The 25,026-nt window shown below is 37.9% G+C and overlaps 1 protein-coding gene across 2 annotated transcripts in view; it reads left to right on the forward strand.

Moving 5' to 3' along the window:
* The window catches only part of CEMIP2 (cell migration inducing hyaluronidase 2), a 52,345-nt gene extending 28,209 nt beyond the window's left edge, over positions 1 to 24,136 (forward strand). For both annotated transcript variants that reach the window (XM_074856078.1, XM_074856077.1), the window contains exons 7-24: positions 377 to 546; positions 3,067 to 3,276; positions 3,664 to 3,869; positions 4,439 to 4,508; positions 6,922 to 7,050; positions 8,650 to 8,738; positions 10,665 to 10,796; positions 11,297 to 11,332; positions 12,031 to 12,186; positions 14,337 to 14,514; positions 14,990 to 15,205; positions 15,911 to 16,119; positions 16,650 to 16,835; positions 17,996 to 18,215; positions 18,822 to 18,920; positions 20,109 to 20,257; positions 21,002 to 21,108; positions 21,860 to 24,136. In XM_074856078.1, the coding sequence (XP_074712179.1) occupies positions 377 to 546; positions 3,067 to 3,276; positions 3,664 to 3,869; positions 4,439 to 4,508; positions 6,922 to 7,050; positions 8,650 to 8,738; positions 10,665 to 10,796; positions 11,297 to 11,332; positions 12,031 to 12,186; positions 14,337 to 14,514; positions 14,990 to 15,205; positions 15,911 to 16,119; positions 16,650 to 16,835; positions 17,996 to 18,215; positions 18,822 to 18,920; positions 20,109 to 20,257; positions 21,002 to 21,108; positions 21,860 to 22,056 (2,759 nt within the window). In that variant the 3' untranslated portion in view covers positions 22,057 to 24,136. The remainder of the gene's footprint in view (positions 1 to 376; positions 547 to 3,066; positions 3,277 to 3,663; positions 3,870 to 4,438; positions 4,509 to 6,921; positions 7,051 to 8,649; positions 8,739 to 10,664; positions 10,797 to 11,296; positions 11,333 to 12,030; positions 12,187 to 14,336; positions 14,515 to 14,989; positions 15,206 to 15,910; positions 16,120 to 16,649; positions 16,836 to 17,995; positions 18,216 to 18,821; positions 18,921 to 20,108; positions 20,258 to 21,001; positions 21,109 to 21,859) is intronic.
* The last annotated feature ends 890 nt before the right edge of the window (positions 24,137 to 25,026 follow it).

A 25,026-nucleotide genomic window follows, 5' to 3' on the forward strand; every position in this document is an offset into this window, starting at 1 on the left:
TAAAATGTTGGGATTTGTTTAGGATTTGTTGTCTTACTGAAATGAAGAGTATGTAGATAGCACTTGTTTTTGTAAGGAAACATAAAGTAACATACTTGATTCACCATCCTGCAAGATGCTTAACTATCACTGAGTCAACTGCAGTCTGGAAGGGGGGAAATTTGCTTGGTGTTAGCTGGGTTAATGTATATCATCTAACAGCTGCGTGCTTTTTGTGTGCCTTAGCATAAAAGAGCTAAGAGAGAACAGCATGTTAAGGTATCAGAATGCATGGCTTTTGTTGCTACAATTAGCTTGCTTATATAAAAGCAGTTGGTTTTGGTTTTAATCAATGACAACTCTTTTTTTTTTTTTTTTCAAAACTGTTTTTGAACAGAAAATCCTCAGTTTCCTCATGTAGGAGAAGTTACTGATGGAGTGGACATGAGGGCAGAAGTTGGAGTTCTTACGAGGAACATCTTAATCAAGGGGGAGACAGAAAATACATGCTATCGTGAAAAGGAGTGTCAGTTCTTCAGTTACGATACATTTGGTGGACATATCAAGGTCTGAAAAACATTTTAAAGTAGCTTTCTGTCATGTAAAGGCATGTTGAGGACAAAAAGAATAATGCTAAACTTGGAGGGATTTGAAAACTTAAAGAACATCAATTCATACAGGTGCTTTACATAGAAAGAACTAGATTAGTTAGATTTAACTCATCAAGTTAGTCTGCAGAATTAGAGGAAGGGATATCAATGCATGAAATGTTGTAGAAGTATTCAGCATATATTGCAGTGTTGTATGGTAGGGATTAAACCTTACAGGTGACATCCATGATTGTGCATCCTGTAATATTGTAGAATAAAGTTTGATCTCCCCTTTTTCTGTCTTCCCTCCTTTCACTGCCTTTCTCCCTCCCCAGGTGATAAGCATTGAATCCTAGAGATCTGCCTTATCTGAAACTGGGCACTAGAGAGGCATGGAGAGGAAAGAAACTGGGTTGGACCGTGGTGTTTTTTTATTTAATTTTTTAAAAATTGAAAGTTCTAAGGTTATGTGAAAGAAACTGCTTCTAATTTCTTGTATTACAATAAATATAAAGAAAGGTGAGAGAAAGTAGTATTATATAAACTAATATGTAAATTCATATTCACTTATGTTTTTAGATTAAAGGGTTGAACAGCAGTGTATCAAGACTTCACTAATGCTGGAGAAGTTTGAGGCCTTGTATTTTAAATGCAAATATATTTGTACTCATTATGTGTTGGTCACAGTTTAAATCTCTCTTTCTAATATATTTGGATGCAGATTTTAGTTTTATAGTGGTGAACATAATGGTGGGAAAGAAAATACGCCCTTTCCCTACTGTGTGTCAGCTTTTGTTTTGTGAAGGAGTAGTAGGTGGACTCAAGGCACTCTTTTGTGTTTAAGATAATGTAATGAAAGAAGATAATGACAAGCTGTGAATCTTGCAAAGCATGACCTTGACTGTCACAGTAGTGCAAATACAGCAGACCCCTCAGATGTCTGGAAGATGGAACAGAAAACAAACATTTTGAGTCATCAAAGTTGTTAAACTGTTCCCAGGAGACTGTTCAGAGTAGCTGAGTGTCTGCTGCCAAACTTAGACTTCAGCACTAAAAGCATTTTCGGCTTATGTTAATCTTGTGTGCTCAAGCAGAGGGAGCCTAGGCACTAGCAAACGTTAATGACCTCAGGGGGTTTGATCATCCTGGATTTTCTACTGGTCGCTGGAACAGTAGCATAAAGGAGGCTTAGTGGCAGTGAGGAGAGGTGTTGGATTGTAGTTTTACGACTGCATTAGTGCTTTTAAATGTTAAGAATGGGAGATCTCAGGGATGCCTGGTATTGACCATCCCTTTGTATTTTAGACATACAAACCTTAGGAATGCAATTAGAGGAGGGGAAAAAAAAGTCCATATTGATAATTTCCATAGAGGACGAAGTGCATAGGGCAATGGTTATTTTTGATTTAAAAGGGTAAGTTAATGAAATAACAAAAAATTTTTTTTCAATTTAGCTCCTTGCAGTTTAGCTGCTGCACTTGGTTTCTGTTTTCATAGCAAGTTAGGTAGAAGAAAATAGTTTTGCTTTCCTGTCTTACTGGTACAGCCCCATTATGTTTTTACTCTGTCTTGGGTGGTATTACTGTGAAGTTGTATGACTCTGAAGGCAGTTTCATATCTTCCTTAATAAAGAAACTCCTCTGGAATGCTGTGCCCAGTTTTGGGTTCCCATTGCAAAGAAGATGTAGGTGCACTGGACTGTGTCCCATGAAGGTGGGAGTACCTGATGATGATGAGGAGGATCTGAGAGAACAAGGCTTGTTTGGTGTGGGGAAGATAGAGAAGAGGGATCTTATTGCTGTCTTCAGGCACTGTGGAGAATTCAGACAGGCCAGAGCAATTCTTGGAGGTGCATGGTGATAGAACAAGAGGCAATAGGATCGAGCTTCAACAAGGCAAATTCTGCTTAGATACCAGGAAAACGGAAGGGAAGAAACAGTTGATGTTATGTGAGCATCTCTGTGGCTGGAGGTATTCCTTGGGCGATGTACTGAGCAGCTGTCTTTAAGCTGACCCTGTGCTGAGCTGGTGGTTGGACCAGGTATTTCAACAGGTTTCTTTGAATCTGTTTTCAGTGATTTTATTCAATTAAGTCTGTCCCAGATGGGCTACACTGCTACAGCTTCAGTATAGACAGGCCTTGATGTCGGTAACTTCTGTTTATTTGGACAATAAGTGGTTATATGTAAAGAATATTTAGCATGCCAGGTGGTAAAGACCAAACAGTGAAGTGTGGCAACATGTCTGGTGAAAATTTCTCTTGTTTTAGCCACATGGAGATTTAGTTTTCATGCTCATTTATGAAGCATAGTGTTTTGTAAGGCAGGATATAAAGCAAGACAGTGACAATTGTTCCAACTTTTCTTGTGTTGGTCTGTGGTAACTGTGTACATCTAACTTCTGTACATCTGATATAGGTGATGTATTAACTTAAATTTCCATTAGTTAAAAAGCAAATAGTTAATTATTCATTCTGGACGTCTCACTATGTTTTTAGATTTTGAAGAATTTTACATCTGTTCATCTGTCCTATGTGGAATTGAAGCAAATGGGCCAGCAGCAGATTGGAAGTTACCCTGTTCACTTTCACCTTTGTGGGGATGTGGATGAAAGAGGAGGTTATAGTTTTAAGACTTACCTGGAAGGTCTTTCCATTCATCACTGTTTTTCCAGATGTGTGACTGTTCATGCAACTAATGGCTTGCTGGTAGGTGCAAGGAGAATAAAACATGCTGTGTTGAAAGAAATGTTTTAAAAAGCATTTAGAGTGAAAATAGCCCTCTCCCTTCTTCAAGTTTAATGCTCAGCACTTTTTCTTTTTATTGCAATGAATAAATGAACAAGTGAAAACAGTAACTTATTTTTAACAGATTTCACCATTCTGTTTTTTCAGATTATTCCAGGCAGCTAAGCTGTCCAGACATAGTAGTATGTTTGTAAGGGATAAATAAAACTGTGTGCTTGGATCATCTGAACTGCTGATACTGAAGCCTCACTCTGCAGCTGTGCCAAGATAGTTAAACTAGATGGTACTTGTCAAATAAATCTCAGTAAATGCTATTGCTACTGACCTAATGAACTTGTATTTCTGCAGATAAAGGACACCATTGGCTATGACACACTAGGTCACTGTTTCTTCACAGAAGATGGCATTGAGCAGAGGAATACTTTGTTCCACAACCTTGGGCTAGTCACGAAACCAGGCACTCTTCTTCCTACAGATAGAAACAGCAGCATGTGTATTGGTATTAGGGATAAAGTGTATGGAAGTTATGTCCCAGTGCCAGCCACAGACTGCATGTGAGTCTTTCATGATGAAAAAGTAAAACCAAACCAGCTGCAGCAGTTAAACTGCTGATGGTGTCCTGACAATATACAGATGGGAACATTTTTATGTATAATTTAATGGATGCAGACACTTTAAATGTAGTTCACACAGTAGTGGTATTAAATAAATAAATAAGCATTTTGTCTTTTATTGAAGAGAAAGAAAAAGTTGTTTCTTGTGATACTTGTTCAATAGACTTTTCAGGCCACATGTTTACTTCTGTGTAAAGGCAGGCACATTCTCAAGTTGTCACTGCTAGTTTTTCTGCAAACTACTAATCTCTTGTAGAAGCTTATTAAAACAGTTTATCATTGTACAGAGTATCTGAACAAGTATGAAATAAAATACTGTGCACTGGACTAAAAAAAGACGCATTTTTGACTTTTAAATGGGGGGGTGGGGTTGTGATTTTTATTTCATATGTGAAGTAGTGACTTCACATGTCAGTTTAAGTTTTTGTGATGTGCTTGTTATGAAGGGGAGATATTTCTGTAGGGACTAGACCTTTTCCATAATAACTTTCTTCTGAATAATATTTCAGGGCAGTTTCAACATTCTGGATTTCTCATCCCAACAATCATCTTATAAATAATGCAGCAGCAGGTTCACAGGTGAGGTGTATGGATGTAATTCAACACAAACTACTTATGCTACTGCTATTTGTAAAACCTGTAACATTTACACTGCCAAAAGTACATAGACTTTTCTTTTTTATGTATGAATATCTTCTCTTTTATGTTTGACAGCATTTTACCATTACAAGTGCAGGGTTTGTCTAGGTGTGCATTTAAGAGATGCCAGAGATCTTTGTTCTGGCTGGAACAAAGATGATCTCTTCGGCTTTGTAATTAATAGGCCTGACAATAGTGTCAATGTGTGTATGTAGGAATAAATCCTTTTATTTCCAAAGAACTAGTGCATTTCATATTAAGGTTTCTGTATTTTCTGTAGATTGTCATGAATTTGCTGTGTGACTGCTCCACAAGTTTTGTCTTCATAGTTCTAGTCATTGGAATGAAAAATGACTTTAAAAAAAAATGTTCATTGTGTAAGAAGCAGCTAAAACACTTTTATTGTCAGTCATTAGTAATTTGTTTCTCACCAGTGATGGCTTATATGTTTTTGTGAACCTTATATTAGTGCAAATCTCTTGTCACATCTGCTTGTGAAGTAAAGCTGAACTACTCAGTACATGTTGTGGAGGAGGGCTCTGGAGTTTGTTCTATACTGGATGAGAGGATGACATGTGCATGGTTTTGAGTGGATTTTTCTGAAGAGATCAGTGGGAATGGAAAACAGCAAAGACTGTTGTTGTTGCAAAGGCTCCAGTGCTGGAGGTAGAATATGAGTGTGTCTCAGTGTATTCTTAGGCATAGAATACGTAATAAACTGTTATTAATAGAACAGGATTCAAAATATTTAGATGAGTTGATATATTTCAAGTATAAAAATTTAGAAAATTTTGTTCTGCTTTTTGTGTAATCTGGCTTTTTTTTTGGACAAACTTTTCTAGTTGACTGTCTACCACTGGAAAGGTTCTAGACACACTTATTGAATCAAACCAATTCTTCTCTTCCCAATGCAGTGTCTTTCCAGTTCTTCTGCTTTATGTAATACTCCTTTACCTTGTTTTAGCATTGCAGGCTAAGATAAAGGAAATGACTTCCTTGATATGGTGCTTAAAACATGCAATGTCTTCTGACTCTGTAGCATATCCCAGTAAATGTCACTGCCTTTTACTACCAGTATGTGCATGGTCAGAGCGAGCATTTATGTGTGTTGTGAAGTTTTGCCACTCTGATATATCTCCCTTGCATTGGATGTAAACACATTAGTGTAAAGGAACTACAACTTATTGTTTCAGAAACAGAATACTTCAACTGTGGTGATACAAACTCTGCACTGTAGAGCTTTTGCTGGTATAAACTGTAACAGTTCACAAGCAAATAAAATAATCCCATTCCCCATCCCCCCCAGCTCCTTCATTACACAATGAAGCCTATTGTAAGGGTGTATCAGCAATAGACGTTTCTTTTGTTTGAGCTGTATATGAGAGAGGGCGAGGAAAAAGAAACTTTGTCATTTTTTCTGAATGCTTGCAAGTGCTTAAGGAGCTTTTAAGTTCATTAAACGTTTTTCCAAGCATCAGGATGTGTTTTGGATAAAAATTACTTGAGTCTGCCAAGCACAGAGCTGTATTTAATTATATGTGAAGTAAGATTTTGGTATTTTTATTAATGGAACATCCACATTTGCTTTGGAACTGTTAATCACCAGAAATGTCAAAGTGTGTCATCATTACAGATGGGAATATGTTACTGAGAAGCAGAATTTCCAGGACTGTTTGGAAGATTAGTATATTCTCAGAGTGAAATGAGTGAACTCTATGACTGTTTTTCATGGGATGGATCACTCAGTAGGCAGTGTTTCTTTAGCTACTGTTTAACCCTTTAATGTGTCTTGTGCAGTGATTTTTTTTTTTTTTATTTCATATGTGCACAGAGCATGTGGTCAGGCAAAATTTTTCATATTCATAGGTATCTGCTATGCAGGTGCTGTTGTGATGACACCTCTTGTGAACCCAGATATGTTTGAAAGGAAAACTTTTATGGGTCTCATTTAGCAGATAAATCCAGCTTCTTTAAGAGCAGGATGTTGAAGAAGTGGAGAAAATGAACAGATGCTGAAATTATTACTGCATGTTATTGGCATAGTGCTCTGAACTGGCCAGGCTTCTTGATGTGCTTTTTTCCCTTCTTCTGAAAGCCCTTGTGGGTTTTTTGGCTGTGTCATCAAATTCTGATGTGAGCAGAAATGAAGAAATTTTAGTCAGACTGTAACAGTAAGGAGGAGAGGAAAGGTTTTGAGTATTTTGCTGTAAATGGTATGATTTACTAGTAAACAAATGAAAATCAAGTGTGTGATGAAATATAACTGACATACAAAAATTGCATTAACTCTGACACTTTGACATAGTAGCATCAGACTCACTTATAAGTAATGGCATTCTCTCCTTACTTGCAGGATGCTGGAATATGGTATTTGTTCCACAAGGTTGCTACAGGAGATTCTCATAGTTTAGCCATTGAAACCAAGTCAGAGCTTACACCCCTTGGAATCTTCTATAACAACAGAGTTCATTCTAATTTTAAGGTAATGTATTATCTCATTTTAAAAAATTGAAGTTCTTTTGTTTATAACTATTCTATATTAAGACTTGTCTGTTTACATTTTAAGCTGGTTAGGTGGTGGATTCATGCTGTGTTTGAACTGCATGATTCTATCTATTGTAGAACAGTGGATAATAAGCATGTGTATAGTTTCTTACCACATTTTGAGTATTCACTGTGTTTTAATATCCTCATAAGGCACAAAATACTAAAATGAATTAATACTTCTACTGAAATAATTTTCTCAGAAGTAGCATTTCAGATGCTACTCTCTTACTAATGGCATTGTTTTCTACTCTGAAGAAAGCTGGCCCTTGAAGCATCAAAGTTTTTTACAGTTGTTATTAATCTAATAGCTTCCTGGAATAACTGTGACTGTTTTTCTGAGTCTCTAATGTACAGTAACTCAGGTGTTTGCACATGGTGGCACAGTCTCTGACTAGAGATTAAGCTTCCACGTTGCCTTCAGGAGCCCAGTCATTGGCAACAGTTTTTTGTTAGAGGGTCCTCAGCCTAGATACAGGCATTCAGTATTGTTTTATTAATGTGACTTTAGTATCTTTTCCACATTCAGCTAAGTGAAGTTAAAGTCCTTAAATTAATGTTTTCATTTGGGATCTAGCTGCTCTGTGCGTGTGTGAACATATCTATATGTATATATAAAAAATAATGACATTTACAAAGCCACCTAACTTGAAATATTTATTTGTGCTTGAAGTTTACCTAATAAAGTTCAGGATCACTATTGTTTTGGCTTTTTTTTTGTCAAGTGAAACTGGTTTTACTTGGCAGTCAGGTGTCTGGGATACCAAGAAACGATGCACGGTTTTATAGAAGTTGTGTTAACGGTGTGTTTGTGATGGATATTTGTTCAGACTGGAATTAAAACATACTGAATAAAAAAGTGTTTCAGCTGTATAGCCTGTATTATCTTTAAACAAGGGTAGCAGTTTGTGCGCTAGCAGGTCTGAGGATCTACTCATGTAGGAGCACTCAACTGTAATCATAATTTGGATCAGAGGTGAAAGTAGCTGCAGGTATTTGTGTATGTAATTCAGGTTGAATAACACAAATGCTTCCTTCTGCTTCTGTTTTCTCAAATTATTTCACACTGCTTTACTGAGTTTCAAGTTGATTGGGCAAAAATCAGCTTCAATGGTGAAGGTAGTTTAGTTTTAAAGTGAAATGCAAAGCATTTTTTACAGCAGTGGGGTTTTTTTCCATTTGTGAGAATATTTTAAATTCACCACAAGATTGGCTTCCAGGTTTTCCAGAACAGCATCTGGAAATAAGTGTAAAACATCACATAATTAGATGTTGTGAAAGAAATCTGAAATGAACTTTAATGATTTTTCCATCACTTTTTTAATCCCAGGCAATTCTTTTCCTCTGCCCAAATTAGCATAGACAGATGCTGGTTTTCCCTTGGATATTATTTCAGTTAACGCCAAACTGAAAGATCTAAGAGTTTCGAATACATGTATTAAATGCAATGTAAAGCTTAAATTTTACAATTTTTTAGAAATGTTTACTCTGTCTTTAGTTTTGGATAATATGAATTTTCTGTCCTTGCTTGTTTCAGGCTGGTTTGTTCATTGATAAGGGTGTTAAAACGACTAATGCTAGTGTTGATGATCCCAGAGAATATCTTTGTTTGGACAACAATGCAAGGTAAAGGATATTGTCTTTAAAGTGTGTGAAAAATGGCAAAGTTCTGAGATTGCTGTCACATTCATGTGAGGAAAAACATTTTTAAAACAATGTAATTATTAATAAATAATAAACAACAAGTTTATATTTATATATATATATATTTCCCTCACTTGTTTATTTGGTTTGGGAACAACAAAGCATGGTGTGCCTTAAAGGAGTTGGCTGTTTCTTCTGAGTCCTTGCTCAAGATAGTTTTCAGCCTCTTAGAAGACATAATTTTAAACATGCTCTACTGTCATGCTTAAAATATTTTCTGGAATTGCTTCTAAAAGTAAAGTCTTACTTTAAAATCTGCTTTCTGATTTATGACTCAGTTTTAAATAATTGGTAGGAAAAGGCTTAATAAGGCCAAGTAATACATCCACTTGCCTTTCCTGCTGCTGAATGCTTTCTGCCATACCTTCTAGACTTGGAGATCATAGCTCAGTGGTACAGTTTTACTGAAGGCTATTTGCAGAGATAGTACAATCAACCACATTTTCTTTAGTTTACAAAGTGAGAAAAAATAATGGTGAGTCTAGGAAGATTTCAGGTCATAGAGTGCCTGGTTAGTCTTGTTCTGAACTTCAAATAAAATAGCCTGGGATAGTGGTCACATGACAATATTGGATAACTGTATCCATTATCATTTTATTGTGACAACTAGGCATTAAGAGTGAAAATATAATTCATAAGATTATCTTTATTTCAGATTGAACTGTGTTTAGGATGAGGATAGTTAAGTGATAGTTGCAGATGCAGAGAGGAAAGTTCCCAATTTTTTTGATACTCAGTACTTCGTGATTTGGAAATGAACTCACTAGTTCAAAGTTTTCACAGAAAACCTATATAACCCTGGTGGATTACCTCAGTCATAACAGGTAGTCAAGAGGAACATATGAGGGCAAAATGCCCTGTGAGAACCTGTAGTGTGTTGACAGGGCATCAACAGAGGATGGAAGAAACTCAGTGCATGGGAGAGGGTTCATGTTTAACATCAGCCAAAGAAGTAATGAGACACTCTGTAACTACATGAGACCACTAACCATTGTACATGGAACCAAACTGGGGGGGTTTAAATGTTAATTGAGGAGTCTGAGACTGTCAAAAACAAACATTCACTAGTTCTCCCCTTCATCCCGTGAGGGGGGGCACTGCATATCCAAATCAGAGTACAAGGTGATCAGGATAAGGGGTATACATATCTTTACCTGCTCAGAATGTATTTTCATATTTTTTTTTAACGTATTACTTTTTCTCTGGGATCTTGGGGATAATCAAGTGAAAGCTTCCACTGGTCTTTAATTGGGCTCTTTCTTCCTGTTGTCTAAAACAGATTTCAGCCATAACTTAATGTACAAGACCATCTTGGTAGGTGGAGTGTCTAGGTTGGAATAGGAAAATATCTCAGGTGTGCTCAAAGAAAGGGCACTCCTCAACGTCAGAAGAGTTTGAAAGATTTGAAGGAGCAGTTAGACAAACCTCTAACTTTTTTTTGTATAGTGCATGTCATCTCTGTATTCTTCCAAGGAGCTTTAATTCCCTTCATCAAACATTGGCAATTAATGCTGCAATAAAAGTGGGGAGGGCAAAAAGAAAAAGGAAGGTGATAAAAGGAGGTGATGTACATCTAAAAAAACTCAGGGAGATTGAGCAAAAGCCTGAGAGTTACTGGAAAAGAGAAGTTTTATGTTCCTGCTTCATTATACCCTGAAGTCACTTTTCTAGAAATAGGGAGCTAGAAGTGCATCTGGTTTTGGCTTCTGTCATTCCAAACATGAAGCAGAGTGGATTTTGCCCATCAGATGAGCATGAGCATCTTTTAGGCTCTCTCAGCCCAACATACATGACACATGTAAAACAACCAGTATTCTTGTATTGAGTGTTTGTTTTTTTCTGTCCCAGGTTTCGACCTCATCAAGATGCGGACCCTGAAAAGCCCCGAGTTGCTGCCCTGATTGACAGATTAATATCTTTCAAAAACAATGATCATGGGGCCTGGGTCAGGGGAGGGGATATCCTCATTCAAAACTCTGGGTAAGTATCCAGAAGCAAGCAGCTGCATGTTGTTAAGTTTCCCCTGAAGCTTTGTTTATGAACGTACATTACAACGGGGTTATAGGAGAAGATTGATGCTTAACTTGGGGAACTTCTAAGTATTTTGAACTGCTTTCATACCACCCCACTACTTTAAAAGAAAGAAGTTTATATGTGATTAGATGAGAACCTGCCTTAAATGGCAAAAAGAACTTACATAATAAAAAGAAGTCTAAAAGTTGGTAGAGACAGTAAATTTGTACTGAGGTATCTGTGGTTTCCCTGAAGTTCCCATGTTCCTGCTTAAAATAAATAGAAGATTACTTGATTTTTTTTTTTAATGGCAACATTTTTTATAAGAGTTATTAAGTGTATGGTGGTTCTAAATTCCATTAACAGAAAAATTCAGGTTTTCTTCAGCACATAGCAGGGTGTGCTCTTACGGTAGCTTATTTAGGATAATCCAGAAAATATGACTGAAGCTTTGAACTTTCTTTTAGGTTTGCAGACAATGGAATAGGTTTGACATTTGCTAGGTGAGTGTTTTGTGTTAATAACTTCTGTTTTTTCTTACATAGAAGCTTAGAAAATATACATCCATCTATTAAAATCAATAGGTATACTTTCATAAGGCTATAGTTTCATTTTAGGGCCTGGTTCTATTTCCAGTGGTGCGGATGATATTATAAAGGCTGTAAACTGACACAGCTGCCAAAGCTTGCACTTTAATTCAACCTGTGATTGGTTTACATCACACTTTGCTGCCTTTCCATCAGAAGTGTTATGTTTATCCAGGTATTTCTGGTATTGTACGATTCCTTAGGCAGTTTTGATTTTCTTCCTGAACAGTTGAAAGTGAGTATGGAAAAGAAAGGGGATGAGCAGTTTGAGGGGGCAGAGCCCCTTTGTAATAAAAAAGAATCAAGTAACTTAGCCAAAATTGCTGCCATTTAGGTTATGACAAACTGGTTCTAGGATTGCAAAAGTGAGCTGTAAAAGTGAGTGCTGCACTACAAAGGGAGATAAAAAATTTAATGCTCAGCTCTCTGCTGGTGTCTCAAACAGCCTGAAATACTGTTAATGATTCAATTTATTGTTCTGTGTATTATAAATGAAGTCTAGACTGTTCTGCTTCAGTAGGACTGTTACAGAAGTAAAAGTAGGATTATGCCTCGGTGTGTTCATCTGCTGGAGAGTCTTGGCTAAAAATATATCTCTGACATTGCTTTGATAGTGATGGAAGCTTTCCAAATGATGAAGGGGCCAGCCAGGAGGTATCTGAATCGCTGTTCATAGGTGAGAGCAAGAATTATGGGTTTCCAGGTGGCCAAAATAAATATGCAGGAACTGGAGGGATAGACAACAAGGCACGCACTCTGCCTAGAAATCGGTAAGTATGTTATGAGTGAAGGAAGTAGAAATGATACAAGAAATATTCTCTGTATCAGATGTAAACACCCTCTTGCTGGAGCTGTGAGAGACTAGGACTCTATTGAAGGTGACGCTCTTTCTCTTTTTAACACTTTGTGTGCAGGTGTGTCACTCTTGCCTTTTTGCTGAGTCAGTTTTCTTCTGATGCTGCCATAGACTGCGTTTCCATAGCAATATAAGTTACCCTACTTTAATGAAACATTAGTTTTAAACAACATTTGGTCCTGGAAGAGAGAAAGAAAAAGCTTTCAGGTAAAAGGATTTCAACAGTCAGTTTAGGACTAGAGACTACAGTCTGTGACAAATCCCAATCTGGACCATGATCCTTTTCTCTTTTTCTCTGACTTGCTGTGATGCTTGTTTAACATAGTAGCAAGTCCTACCCTTGCTACAGAATAGGAAAGAAGGGTGAGGTAGGTCTAGGCTGCCCTGGTTTTTTGCTGCTTAGCCACTCAGAGGGAAGTTAATGTGACAGTGATATATGAGGTATTCAGTCTAGTAGAATCACAGAACAGTTGAGGTGGGAAGGGCTCTCTGGAGGTCATCTTGTCAACTCCCCTGCTCAAGAAGGGCCACATAGAGCTGGTTGTCCATGACCATGTTCAGGCAGCTTTAGAATATCTCTGAGGATGGAGATTCCGCAACCTGTGCCAGTGTTGCATCACCTCACAGTGAAAAAGTTTCTCCTTATGTTCAGGAGGAACTTCCTGTTTTTCAGCTTGTGCCCACTGCCTCTGATCCTGTCACTGGGCACCACTGGGAAGAGCCCAGCTCTGCTCTTTTTGCACCCTCCCTTCAGAGATTCTTATACATTGGTGTGATTCCTACCTGAGCCTTCTCTGCTCCAGGTGGAACAGTCTGAGGTGTCCCAGTGTTTCCTCCTATGGGAGATGCTTCAGTCACTTAATTATCTTTGTGGCCCTTTGTTGGATTCGCTCCAGTAGCAACAAGTCTGTCTTGCACACCACTCTAGGTGTGGCTTCACCAGTTCTGAATAGATGGGAAGGACCACCTCTCTCAATGTTTGCAACACCTCCCTCAGTGCAGCCCGGGATACCATTTGCCTCTTTGCACTAAGGGCACATTGTTGGCTTATGGTCAACTTGGTTTCCACCAGGACTCATCGTTTTCACTGGTACATAAGGTTGTTCCTCCCTAGGTGCAGGACTTTGCACTTCCCCATATTGAAGGTCATGGGGTTCCCATCTGCCCATTTATCCAGCCGGCCTATGTGAATGGCAGCACAACCCTCTGGTGTATCAGCTGCTCCTCGCAGTTTTGTGCCCTCTGCAAACTTGCTGAGACTATACTCAGCTTCATCATCCAGATCATTAATGAAGATGTTGAATGAGATTAGACCCAGTATTGACCCCTGCAGTGCACCACTAGTTACTAGCCTCCAAATAGACTTCATGCCACCACCCTCTGGGCCCAACCATTCAACTAGGTTTCAGTCCATCTCACTGTCCCCTCATCCAGCCCATACATTGTGAGGATCTTATGGGACACAGTGTCAAAAGCCTTACTGAAGTTTAGGTGGACCATGTACACTGCTCTCCCCTCAGCTACCACACCAGTCATTTCTTCACAGAAGTTTATCAAGTTGGTCAAGCATGACTGCTCCTTGGTGAATCCATACTATTTATTCCTGATGACTTTCTTGCCCTTCATGTTCCCTGAAATGGTTTCCAGGATTAGCTGCTCCATCACGTTGTTAGGCACCAAGCTGAGACTTGCCACCCTGCAGTTCCCTGGGTGTTAGAAGTGACATTTACTTTCCTCCACTCTACAGGCACTTCTCCCAGTTGCCATAATAAATCAAAGAGCAGGTGGTATTATTCTCCTGCTGTTACTCCCTAATATGGGAAAGGGGCACATTTGCAAATGGACAGTGATAGCTCTTCTAACAGGAAAATCCAAAAGAGTGGGGGATTTTTGTCTCACTAGATAAGTGCAGAAACAAGATATCCTTTACTGAGATCTAAGGTGCAAGTCATTCTCTTAATATTGCTTTCTTGATTCCTCTGCAAGGAAATGCATTTATGACACAGATTCAGGATTATCATGGGGTTTGTTACAGGATGCTATAAATAATGCTTGCATTAACAGGACATTTCCAATCAGAGGCTTTCAAATTTATGATGGACCTATTCACCTTACCAAGTGCACATTCAAAAACTTTGTGCCAACTCCAGACAGATTTACCAGTGCAGTTGGATTTTTGATGAAAAATTCATGGCAGATGACACCAAAAAACAACATTTCTCTTGTGAAGTTTGGTCCAAACGTAAGTTTATTACAAGTTTTCTTCTATATTTGCAGATGGCTTTATTTTCTTCTTGCTGTATTTAAAATAAACATCCAAAGGCCCTAGGTCATCTTTTCCATACAGTTTCTCTCTTGGTTGGAAATCACCCAAGGTGTATCCTTTGTCTCCTGAGCAAAAAAATAATACCAAGAGAGATGTAGGATATGTTGCAATAATGATCTCTTTCATGGCTTATGGTAAAGCTGAAAGGAGATCTTTGTAAGGTTTGGTATATTCTTAGTAATGAATTGTCAGTTGCAAATACTAACACTGTTCAGAAGCAAGAGCTGACCTGAGCCTATTACTAAAAATCAAAATGTTTTGCAAGATTCCACTGCCCTTGCTCTAAGGTTTTAAATCAGTTTTGTCAGATTCCTGTGTGTCTGGAGATGTGCAAGTGTTAGCCTGTGCTTTACCTGGGGAAAAAAATAAATATTTTAATTATTTTTGCCAGGTTTCTTTGAAAGCTTTCTTTGGAAAACCTGGTCCCTGGTTTGAAGAAGGAGATCTGGACGGTGACAAGAACTCGGTATTCCATGATCTTGATGGTTCAGTGACTGACTACAAAGATACCTATGTGGGCAGAATGGACAATTACTTGATTCAACACCCCAAATGCATTAATATTACAGAATGGAGCGGAGTGGTTTGCAGTGGCACCTATGCACAGGCTAGTACTCTTGTAGCTTTCTGTTTGGGGCAAATCTAAAATAGGAACAACTTGTGGGGCCAGAGGGAGTGTAAGAACTACAAAATTACCTATCTTTGGATTTAAAAATTCTTTAACCTTTTAAAAATACTTCTATGCATATTACACTTTTCAGCCAGTTTTGTATATTGTGTTCAGCATGTAAACTGGGAGTCCAGTATTAGATGCTGCAAGGTAAAACCAAATAGGTATGCGTGACAGGAGTTCTGTGTTGCAGCCCGATCTGCTAAAACATTTTTGTATTGGAGGTGTTTTCTTCCACTGGAGTTCTGTCTTTTACAGAGTGGGTTTTAGGGGAGTTTTTTTGTTTTTGTTTTTTTTTTTTTTTTTTAAATGGAGATGTTAAATACCACCTTCTGAATACAAATCTCACATAGGTTTGATTTCCTTTCTGGTTCCTGTTCTATATGAGTTTGGCCAAGTACCATAGGTGATTATATATACTTTTTTTTTTCACCCCTTCCTCCCCATTTTTGTCTGTAAACCAGGCAAAATCTACAACAGCTTTTCAAATAGAGCTGCTCCTCAGGAGATATTTGTGTATTGCATAACTCAGAACATCAAATTGCAGTGTTTTGGCTAACAATGATTATTCTTCACTATTTCAGTTCCTTTTGCACAGTGTCCAGATCCTTCCTCTTTCTTTTCATCCTCCTCAATATGTAGGTTTATGTCCAAACCTGGAATGGACAGAATCTTTCCATGACTATAGTACGAGATGAGTACCCAGCCAATCCCATGGTTCTTCGAGGTATTAATCAAAGAGCTGTCTTTCAACAATACCAGCCAGTAGTGATGCTCCAAAAGGGCTACACAATACATTGGAATGGAAAAGCTCCAAATGTCACCTATCTTTATCTCATTAACTTCAACAAGTATGTTTACTTCCGTTCATGTCATTGATCCATAAGTCAATACTGAAGTAATGTCTTGCAGAATTAGCATGCATGAGAGTTTGCAACCATCAGTAAGACTGGATCTTGGATTGGGTTTTCTTCATAAATACAAATACTAAAGTATAAAAAGCAAGAGATTAAGCAATAGACCTACACCTGAAGTTAAACTTTTGTCCAGTACAGCATCTTTAAGGACAATCCTTTGGAGAAGATAATGTGCAAATAGTGAAGTTGAGTAGAATTGGTGTTGAATAGTTTAGCATACTTGATTTTGTTGTCCGATAAGCTTATGAAATATCTGAAGTATGAAATCAAATATATCCTGAGAGTATCAAAGTTACTATAACGTTTAATGAAACACCTCATGTAAAGAGGGAAAGAAAGATCTTCTGGTTGAGGGTTTGGGAGCTTTTAGTGTTCCTATTACTTGTTTTTTGATTGATCTGTTTGCTGCGTATTGTCATCTAAACTGTTCCTATGGTGAATCATACATTTTATTTTGTTTTCAGGAATGACTGGATTCGTGTTGGTCTTTGTTATCAACCAAATACAGATTTTGTTATAGTATTGGAAACATTTCAAAGGCGATCATCTGCTCTGTCAAGTAAGGTAGAGCGCTACATGCCTGTATCTTCAATGATGGAGCTTGAAAAGAATCGATCAGACAAGAAGTTTTACTTTGACAACAGTACTGGGTAACTCCTTGTAACTTGACCCTATTGGAAGACGATGTTTAACCTTAAAATGTCCAGTTTGATAGTGTTAGAAGCAACTGATTGAGACACCTATATAAGAGGAAAGCTGTTGCAAAGGAGCCCAAAGCCTGTTTGAAAGAAGACGTTATGTGACTTTGAATGCCCAAAATGCAGTGGTTGTCACTGAAGTACTTTTCTAAGAGCACCACAGTTGCCGCAGATATTTCCTACCCCATGCCTGGGGAAAATGTGGTATCTGGTGTGCTGCAGAGCAGTGTCTTTCAGGAATTTCAAGGAGAATTTGTGCCTTCTCTGAAAATTCTAGAAACTTCCAAGAAGTTTTTTGTTCCCAGAACATTTAAAGAATGTATTTCTGAAAGTCCTAATCAGTTGTCAGCCTTCTTGAAAGTATTTAAAAGTCCTAGTCTCAGAAGCACTTCTGACAGAGGCCACTGAGATCCTTCTGAGAGGTTTAAGATATGGTCAACTTTGAGTAAAATAAGTCCTACATATATCACTTGTGTGCTTTGCAAAAGTTGATCTTTAATTGTAATTCTTTCTGTTACTTATTTTGTTCCCTTATTTGCTACTTTGTCTGTCTGTAGTAAATATGTAGATGACTGTAACTTTTGAAAAGACATTTAAGTTTCTTTTATCTAAGAGCTATAGTGATAACAGTCAAATATAAAATAGAAGAATTATTAGTCTCTGTGTACTGTGAACGTTAATGACCACCATCCCCTAAAGTGCATTTCCAGACATTTGCAACAGTACAATTACATTGTCCAGTGCTGTTGGGTGAAGCTGAATATCCAAACAGTTACTGCTGGGTGTCTGCAAAGATCTATGATTAAAGAGAACATCTATGCTCTGCAGTTTGTTTTTTCTTTCCTGCAAGCCATTGCTTTGAGGAGTGGCTGTTCTTTCAAAGCATATGCATTCATAATGATGTCTCCTTTAATTGTAGGGAATTTCAGATATGTCAGTAGAGACTTCCTAACTCTAACTGTAAATATTTTGTAAAAGTTTGAACAATGGTGCAGAAGTGAGTACTGTTGTTTCCCTCCTTCTGAAAATCATGAAATATGGCTGTTCAGTTATACTATAAATGCCTATCTTTCCAGCAATTGAACTAGATTCTTTTTCCCCCTTTTTTGTAGATTACTGTTTTTATTTCTTCAAGCCAAATATAATCGGGATGGTCACAGTTATTGCTCATCTCAGGGATGTGAAAGGGTCAAGATTGTGACCAAAGATTCAGCAAAAGGGATCAGTAACTGCATGGCAAAAGCTTACCCAAAGTACTACCAAGGACCAACTGTCATAAAACAGATGCCTGTAAAAGCTACTGTACCATGTACAAAATGCGGCACAACTCAGGTAAAATAAGCAAAAACTTTCACAAACTGTATAGTTGGTGTTCTGTCTACTTGGTTTAAGGCAGAATTTCAGTCTTTCAGCACAGAATACAACACCTACCAGTTAGCAATTGTCATGTCTCGCTAGCAATGGTCTCCTGTATACTAGAAGGCAGAGAATGCCTTATAACACAAAGGTTTTAGTTTTTGTTCTTTGGAAAATACTCCTTCACCTCTTACTTTGAGTGCTGTGGAGAAAGGACATAGGTAGATTTGATGTCTTGTACTACAGTACTGCCTGTACTCCATGTAAGATAGCTTTGCTGCAGATATGTATATGCTATTGGCCAACCTCTCTCTTTTTTGTACCTTTGCTTATTAACATGAACTTGAAATTGCATTATCCATTTCAGCTATACAAGCTGAGAAGAATACTGTAAGTAAGGAATAAAATTGGTTACACTATACATCACAATATTTATTAGCATTACTAGTACCATAAATAATGCCACTGACAAATGGATGCATTGGCTTTGGAGGACAGGCAGTCTGTTATAAAATGTCTGGCATGATAAAGTGTTGAAGACACATGCATATGTGTACTTAATGTGTTTTCTTTGATATCCAGATGGTATTCACCAGCGATCCTCACAAAAACTACCTCCTTGTGCAAATTAATTCATCTGGTAAAAAAGAGTTAAGCAGAGGTCAGCAAGCATTTATTTCTGTAAGTATTCCTTATGGTTTTCTTCTAACTACCTTTCTTTTTAGCAGTTTGGATTGCAGCAGTTGTACAGCTCTATATAATGCTGACCTCACTTTTCACTGGAATGAAGAGTGTTGCTTCATAGTTTGAAAACCAAACAATCAAAAAGCAGATGTAACCTCAGAAAATGAAGCTCCAAAACTCCATTTTTTATTTGAATCCTTTTCTGCTGGAGAGGAAATTGTACCAGTAAAGGAGAGTTTAAAATCTTCAGATTCATGTTGAAACCTGGATGGATATGTTTTATTGATGGCCACTTTTGAAAAAAAAAACAAAAAAAAAAACCAAACCACCTGTTAGTTAAATCCATGTTGTTGAAATTGGTTTTGTGCTAACAGATAAGTGAGTTAATGGGATGAGTCATTCAAGCCATTAAACTTTGCTAAACTCCATCAAAATGGCAATTTACTAAAGAATCCGTAGAGATTTTTTTGTTTTTCTGATTTATTCTGATGTGGTCCTGATAAGTCTAGTGGTATGGTACTGTATAAAAAGTAGTTTACTTCAAGTTTTCTATTCGGATGCTGAAGGAGACTTGCATGGGATGCTGAAATAGCGTTTGCAGACATCCTCACACCACAAAGCTTAAAGTCTGTATGTGGCTTATATTCTGCACTATCAGTGTGTTAGCTTGGTTGAAATGGTAAAACTCTTCAATTACTTAGACAGACAAATGGCACGTGAGCAGTGTAACCTTAGCAGCTGCAAACTTCTACAGGAATGTGTGCGCCGTATCCAAAGCAGTAAGAGTGCTCCATGGGAAGAAACTGGGCTGGAACTGGACTGCTGCATAGACAGATTAACTGTGCTATTGCCAAGAAGTCCAGGTGGTTCAGTATCTGAATTTTAGCTTCCTGAAGCAGGAACAACGACTAAGGCAGGTAGTAAGTCACCTGAAATGTATGATCTCTCTGTAGAAGCCAGGGACTGAAGGTTCCAGTGCAATTTCAGAATTCCCACTGAAAGCCTTCCCTCAAGGGGGAAGATTAAGAGATGCTAGGGAGAAGCAAGTATTTGTAAGGAAATTAGTACACAGTTTGGCTAAACTAGGTGAAAATTAACACTGAGTGCAGTAGAATCACTGTTGGATTCATATTAACTTTAAGAAAGAAAGAAAAAGTTATTCTATGTTTTTCTTCCCCCATTCAGGTCAATGACACTATGTTTTCCTTCAAGGATAATGGTATACTTATTGTTGTAATTAATGCCTGCACTGGCACAGTGTCAGAAAGCAAATTATTTTCTGGAGTAGACATTAAAAGCGTAGATGCATATTTAAAATCTGGAATTCCACAAAGGTATGTGTAATGACCATTTATTTTCAGTATGTCCTGTAAATTGTAGCTCTGCTCTCTAACAAGGGTGTTAATAATGATGTCTATACAGGAGCACAGAAAGGGAGCAAAACATGTATCTAAGTTGAGAGGAAAGGAGAAACATAGGAGCATTTTAACAGACAGTTTAGCCTTATTTGAGAAAATAATGCAACTCATATTCTGAAGACTTACAATTTTCCAGTGTTGCCTTTTACCTCAAGAAGATTTGGTTGGTTTTTTTTAAGTAAACATCATGTAGTAACACTTCTTTGCTTAAAACAAGAATAATTTTGTGTTTATAAGGTCCCTTAAGGACACTGACAAGAACTACGTGACAAGATATTATACTGTACTCTCCCTGTCTAGGGAGAAAAGTGCTTATCATTAAAGAAAGAGAAAAAGTTCATGTCAGGAAAATCAAAATTTTTCTAATTTTGGATCAATGTCTAAACTTGATTTTTTGGATACAAAATATTAAACTATATTTAAATGACACTTTTCAATGATTTTGAAATTTAAAAGTCAGTTTAAAAAAAAAATTCTAGTTGGCTGCTTTTCTAGGTACTGCTTCGAGAGAGGGTTGACTATTTCCATGACATGAAATGACATGGCATGGGTGCTCTCAAGCAAGTGGACTATGAGGCCAGCTAGCTGCGAAAGTGTGTAGCAGAATATTAAGAAAACTTCGTGTTTATAACAGCTGCTGTCTCCATACTCTTTCTGCAGGTCCATCATTCTACTGAGCACAAGAGGTGATGTAGCAATTCCTAATAATTTATCAGAAGCCTTAATGTCCCTTGGGACAGCCAAACCACCTTATCTTCAGAGCAACGGTTGGTCAAAATTTTACATATTTCTTTGACACCACCTTGGGCTGTGTGTTTATGTTGGCATTGTGGGTTTCTCATGGGGTGTGTGAAAAGGATGCAGCTGGCGGAGGATGGTTGCCAGTTTGCACTGGCGTGGGCTGCTGCGTTTCAGCCCTTGTTGAGAGGCAGGGTGGGCAGCCCTTCAGCAGTGGGGCAGAAGACCCTTCCCATTGCCCTGAAGGGCGTTGTATGAAGCTTGTTGCAAGCAAAGAACTGCAGTTCTTTGTGCCTGTGGATTACAGAAAAAGAGCCCCTGGCTTTTTTCCCAAAGCCTGTATTTTGTGTCTCACCCAGTGAATCTACTTTTAAACTATTTCCTGTGCCAGACTAGTATTTCCTGTTCTAACAAAATTTCAAAGTAGAGATGAGAAGCTGTTGGTATTTTGAGGGATGATCACTTTATAGGCCACATGGAGTAGTTCTTGTCTGTTCAGGGCTCTGGCACAAGTCCTGTCTAAGAAAGTAGACTTTATAACTGTCCTGATAGCTGTGTTTTCAAAATGAGATTTCAGAGTATTTAATACTGAATGTTGGAAATGGAAATTGCAAATCAATATTTCCTTGTGAGGTGCACATGAAGCTGAGAGTGAGTTAATGTCCTGAATAGTCTGGAGGGAGGATTACAGAGGAGTGTACCGTTCCCTTCCCAGGAGGTCCTGTGTTGTATTTAGACAGGCTTGACTGGTTTGGTAACACTGTGCTGTTTTTGTCACAGGAAGCCTGGCCTTTCTGGGCTTCAGAGGAAACTTTAAGCCATCCTGGATTAAGCTGTTTACTGGTCCTGCTGGGCATGGGCTCATTCAGATAGAAAAGTATATCCCTTTACAACTGGAAGAATATGGCTGTGACAGAGCAATCAAAAGCCGACGGAAAGACCTTGAGCTTCTGAAGAAGGCTACACAATCTCATTAAAGACTAAGATGTACATAAAAGCTGGGGAAAAAAATGTGAACTAACTTATTTTTTAATTTATGGCATTTTAAACTATATTGTTATCCAAGTAAATCATGTTATTGTCTGACAGATGTTTGCCAGCATTGACTGCTTGAATGCCAATCTGTGCACCTTCTAGTTGTACAAAATATTAAAAAATTATTAGTATTTGTATAAACAGGTTTCAGAGATTTTTCAGATGTTTGTATTTACTGTAAACAAGTTTCTTCTGTTTAATACTCCTTTTGTATGTAAGAAGGTGTTCATAAAGCCTTAAATTTTTGATGGCAGGCATTGGAGTACATCTTGGATTACTTGAAAGGTTAACATTAAAGTCTCCATAACAGCTTGAATTGGTTGTTACAACTTATGCATTTTCCTTCAGCTGTTTAGGTGTTTTCCTGAGGGTTTATTTATCAGTCAACTCAGTTACTTCTCAATCTGCTTTCCAAGGTGTTAAAAAGCAGTTTCTCATATATATGCAGCTGACTCAAGGGCTTTTAACTGCAGTAAAAATTTTGCTTTGCTTTATGAAAGATGGAGAGGGGGGATTCAAAGATCCAGCCTGGGGCTGGGTGAGGATTGTGTACCATGCAACATAGTTTAACAAGACTATGTGTACCAGCATGGCATACAGAGCAGAAAATTACTACCATTCTTTGGGGTAACTGTTTACTAGTCACTCCTAAATATACAGGTGTATGTAGGAGTTATGTAGGAGTCGCTTCAGTAACAGTCTGGATCTTAAGGCTGCAGTCTTGCATACAACTTGACTTCAGCTTTTTCTTTTAAAGCTTTTAGCCAGAAGGGCAAAGCTGAGATATTGTTATTCTCAATTTGTTATGAAACTAAGCTTCTAATCTTGCAGCGATTTTTTTTATTTTTTTTTTATTTTTTTTTTTTTTTTGGCTATCCCAGCTCTAACTTTAAAGTGAATGGAAAGTGCTCTCAGTTCATTCTGGCATGTTACATCTTTTACCTTAACTTCAATTCTTTTACTATACTCATGTTGCTAATTCCTAATGATTTTGTATTATGTCCATTTGATTTCTTTTGGTTTTGTTGCAATTATTTGACCCTTTCTGCAGATAGTGTGAAAAGCATTTAGAAGAACTGAGACACAGCTGCCCTTTTTCAGGATCCCAGTCTTTGAAATTAAATTTCAGAGACTGTTAAGATTCATTTCATAATAGGGAACAATAGGTGCCATAGAGCTGAAATGTAACAGTAGTTCTAATAAAACTGACACAGTTCCTCCTCATTCTAGCTGGTACAATGTATCTACCATTCAGAGATGCTTTGTGCTTTGAATTAAAAAAGGAGTGGCTGTTGCAAATGAATTATATGCCTGTCTTCTCCAAAGAAGTTGAAAAGCTGTGGGGATTTTTATTTTTGTGCTTTAAAGGAGAAGAGGCATAGTAGCAGACCTATTATTTTGTTCAGTTAAAATATGCTACCTCAGTGCTACAATTAAACTGCCTGGTCTAGTGTAGTTTCCTAAGTGAAAGGGGAGGGGAAAGGAGCACAACACAAGAGATGAAGTTAACAAATAGATGACTGATGTTATTTTTATTGTAAAACCAAGCCAAATGGATGATTGTGTATTTTGCAGTTGTTTTGATGCACAGTTCTCTTATAATGTTAAAAAAAAAGTTTTGTTGGGGGAGATGTGGTAAATCTTTAAGACTAGCTATAAAGTTTGGTGTTACTAATGAAAGGCAATGTGATTTAAATGCTCTGAGTGCAGTAGTGATAGTGTTTGGGGATTAAAATGGTTTTAAGACTTCCACTGTTCTATGGGTCATGCTCAGCAGAGAAATACTGATGAGGTAGTGACCTTCAGACTTGTGAAGCTGGCCATTATTTATGAGATTCTGCTGTTCTAAGCCATCTTGTAAAAATTGTACTTGGAAGTGTTGAGGGTATTCTGATGTAGGGCTTACTGATGGACAATTTGAACTGAAGTAGAAGTGGGGTCTTTTGTGTAAGTTTAAACACTTGATAAATAGCATAAATAAATTTTTACATCTGACAAGGCAATAAAATCTTGGGTATCTTCTGTTCTTGTATCAACTAATTTTGTAATGTGTGTTGTGTGAATACTAGAAACTTTTATTTCAGACACCAACAGACCTATGTAGTTTATGGAGTGTATCCTACTCTTCATTCAGAGACAGTTTGGGAATATTGGGAAAGGAGATGGTAATGGTGACTGAAGTTATGGGCCTGTTTCCGAAGTCTGGCATCTTAAAGTCTGTCTGAGCTGCTGAGTGTAAAGTCACTTCTGCATGGTGGGGACCAGGGCGGTATCTTATCTACTCGGAGCTATCTTATCTATGTCTGTAACTACCTGTGGGGGAGTAAAGAAGATGGAGCCAGGCTATTCTCGATGGTGCCCAGCAGCAAAGACAAGAGGCAGTGGGCACACATTAAAATACAGGCAATTCCACATAAACAGAAGAAAAACACTTACTGAGCCAGTGGTCAAGTACTGGAACTGATTGCCAGAGAGGCTGTGGAGTCTTCTTTTGCGGAGGAGCAGCTGTAGCTGACCCTGCTGTGAGACACATAGGATCCTAGGCCATTTCCAGAGGTGGCTGCCAGCCTGGGTGCAGTTAAAATTACCAATGTGCCTAGCCTCTCTTTTTGAAGCATACCAGCCACCATAGCCTGCAAGGGCTGAGCCACACACTTTCCACCTCACACCAGAAACTCAGTGAGGTCTTAAAAATGAGGCATCTCTGCCCCAAACCCAGTCCAAAAGGCATTGTAATTGCATCTTTGTGGTCAGGCTTTGTATACAAATAGGTTGATTTCCATTCCTTACTCAGATGGTGTCATTCTGCAGTAAAGAAATTAAAAACTCACTGGCCTAGGGAAAGGAAGGCAAGTTTAAAGTTCTAATGTAATGTGTTAAAGCTTTTTAAGGCACATCTGGGCTCACGTTCC

The sequence above is a fragment of the Strix uralensis genome, chromosome Z, assembly GCF_047716275.1.
Source record: "Strix uralensis isolate ZFMK-TIS-50842 chromosome Z, bStrUra1, whole genome shotgun sequence".
NCBI lineage: Eukaryota > Metazoa > Chordata > Aves > Strigiformes > Strigidae > Strix > Strix uralensis.